The 1,115-nt window shown below is 63.4% G+C and overlaps 1 protein-coding gene across 1 annotated transcript in view; it reads left to right on the top strand.

The window, feature by feature from the left end:
• SCRT2 (scratch family transcriptional repressor 2) overlaps positions 1 to 582 on the top strand; it is a 1,226-nt gene extending 644 nt beyond the window's left edge. The window contains 2 exon segments of the mRNA XM_025212187.1: positions 1 to 118; positions 250 to 582. The exon segment at positions 1 to 118 is cut by the window's left edge and continues 271 nt beyond it. Coding sequence (XP_025067972.1) covers positions 1 to 118; positions 250 to 582 — 451 coding nt within the window.
• The last annotated feature ends 533 nt before the right edge of the window (positions 583 to 1,115 follow it).

Here is a 1,115-nt window from a genome sequence, read left to right as displayed (position 1 = left end):
CCACGGCTGCAGCCAGTGCGGCAAGTCCTACGCCACCTCCTCCAACCTGAGCCGGCACAAGCAGACGCACCGCAGCCTGGACAGCAAGATGGCACGGAAGTGCCCGACCTGCGGCAAGGCCTACGTGTCCATGCCGGCCCTGGCCATGCACGTGCTGACCCACAACCTCAAGCACAAGTGCGGCGTCTGTGGGAGACGCACCGCAGCCTGGACAGCAAGATGGCACGGAAGTGCCCGACCTGCGGCAAGGCCTACGTGTCCATGCCGGCCCTGGCCATGCACGTGCTGACCCACAACCTCAAGCACAAGTGCGGCGTCTGTGGGAAGGCCTTCAGCCGGCCCTGGCTGCTGCAGGGCCACATGCGGTCGCACACGGGTGAGAAGCCCTTCGGCTGTGCCCACTGCGGGAAGGCCTTCGCCGACCGCTCCAACCTGCGCGCCCACATGCAGACTCACTCGGCCTTCAAGCACTTCAAGTGCAAGCAGTGCGAGAAGACCTTCGCCCTCAAGTCATACCTCCACAAGCACTACGAATCCGCCTGCCTCAAGGGCTCCGAACACACCTGCGCCCTGGAGAACTGAGCCCCCCGGCCCGGCGCAGGGCAGGGGACCGGCGGGTGGAGAAGAGGAGCCGTCGTGGGCCGGGAAGCAAGGGTTCCCCTCTACCCTCCGCCGGCCACTCCCCCGGGGCCTTTTGCAGCTGGGGCTTGGAAAGAAGTGCTTTCCCGGGGATGCTCCCACAGACCAGTGCCTGCCTGGGGCAGGACATGTGTTTGTCTCCTCCACTTCCCAGCCGGGGGGATTGCTGTGCAACACAACTGCACCCAGAGCTGGCTCCAGGGGTTTCCCACCCGGAGCCCCTCGCTCCTTGCTCCCGTGCAGCCCTGGCCTGGCTGGCCGCAGCAATAGCTCCTGGCTCTCTAGGGAAATCCCAGTGGGGTTTTCTCCAGAGCGGGGCTGCTAACGGAGTCTCTCTGGGCTGCTCATCAGGACAAAAGAGACGCTGCTGTCTCTCCGAAACTCCTCCTATATTTATTTAATTTATTGTCGTATTTATTTCGTGCTGCTGCTTCTCCCCAGGGGGAAAGGAATGGTCTTCGACTTCAGCCGGAGCA

This window comes from Alligator sinensis, unplaced genomic scaffold (assembly GCF_000455745.1).
Source record: "Alligator sinensis unplaced genomic scaffold, ASM45574v1 scaffold1032_1, whole genome shotgun sequence".
NCBI lineage: Eukaryota > Metazoa > Chordata > Crocodylia > Alligatoridae > Alligator > Alligator sinensis.
The sequence above is the reverse complement of the archived record's forward strand: the minus strand, read 5'-3'. Positions and strand labels throughout refer to the sequence as shown.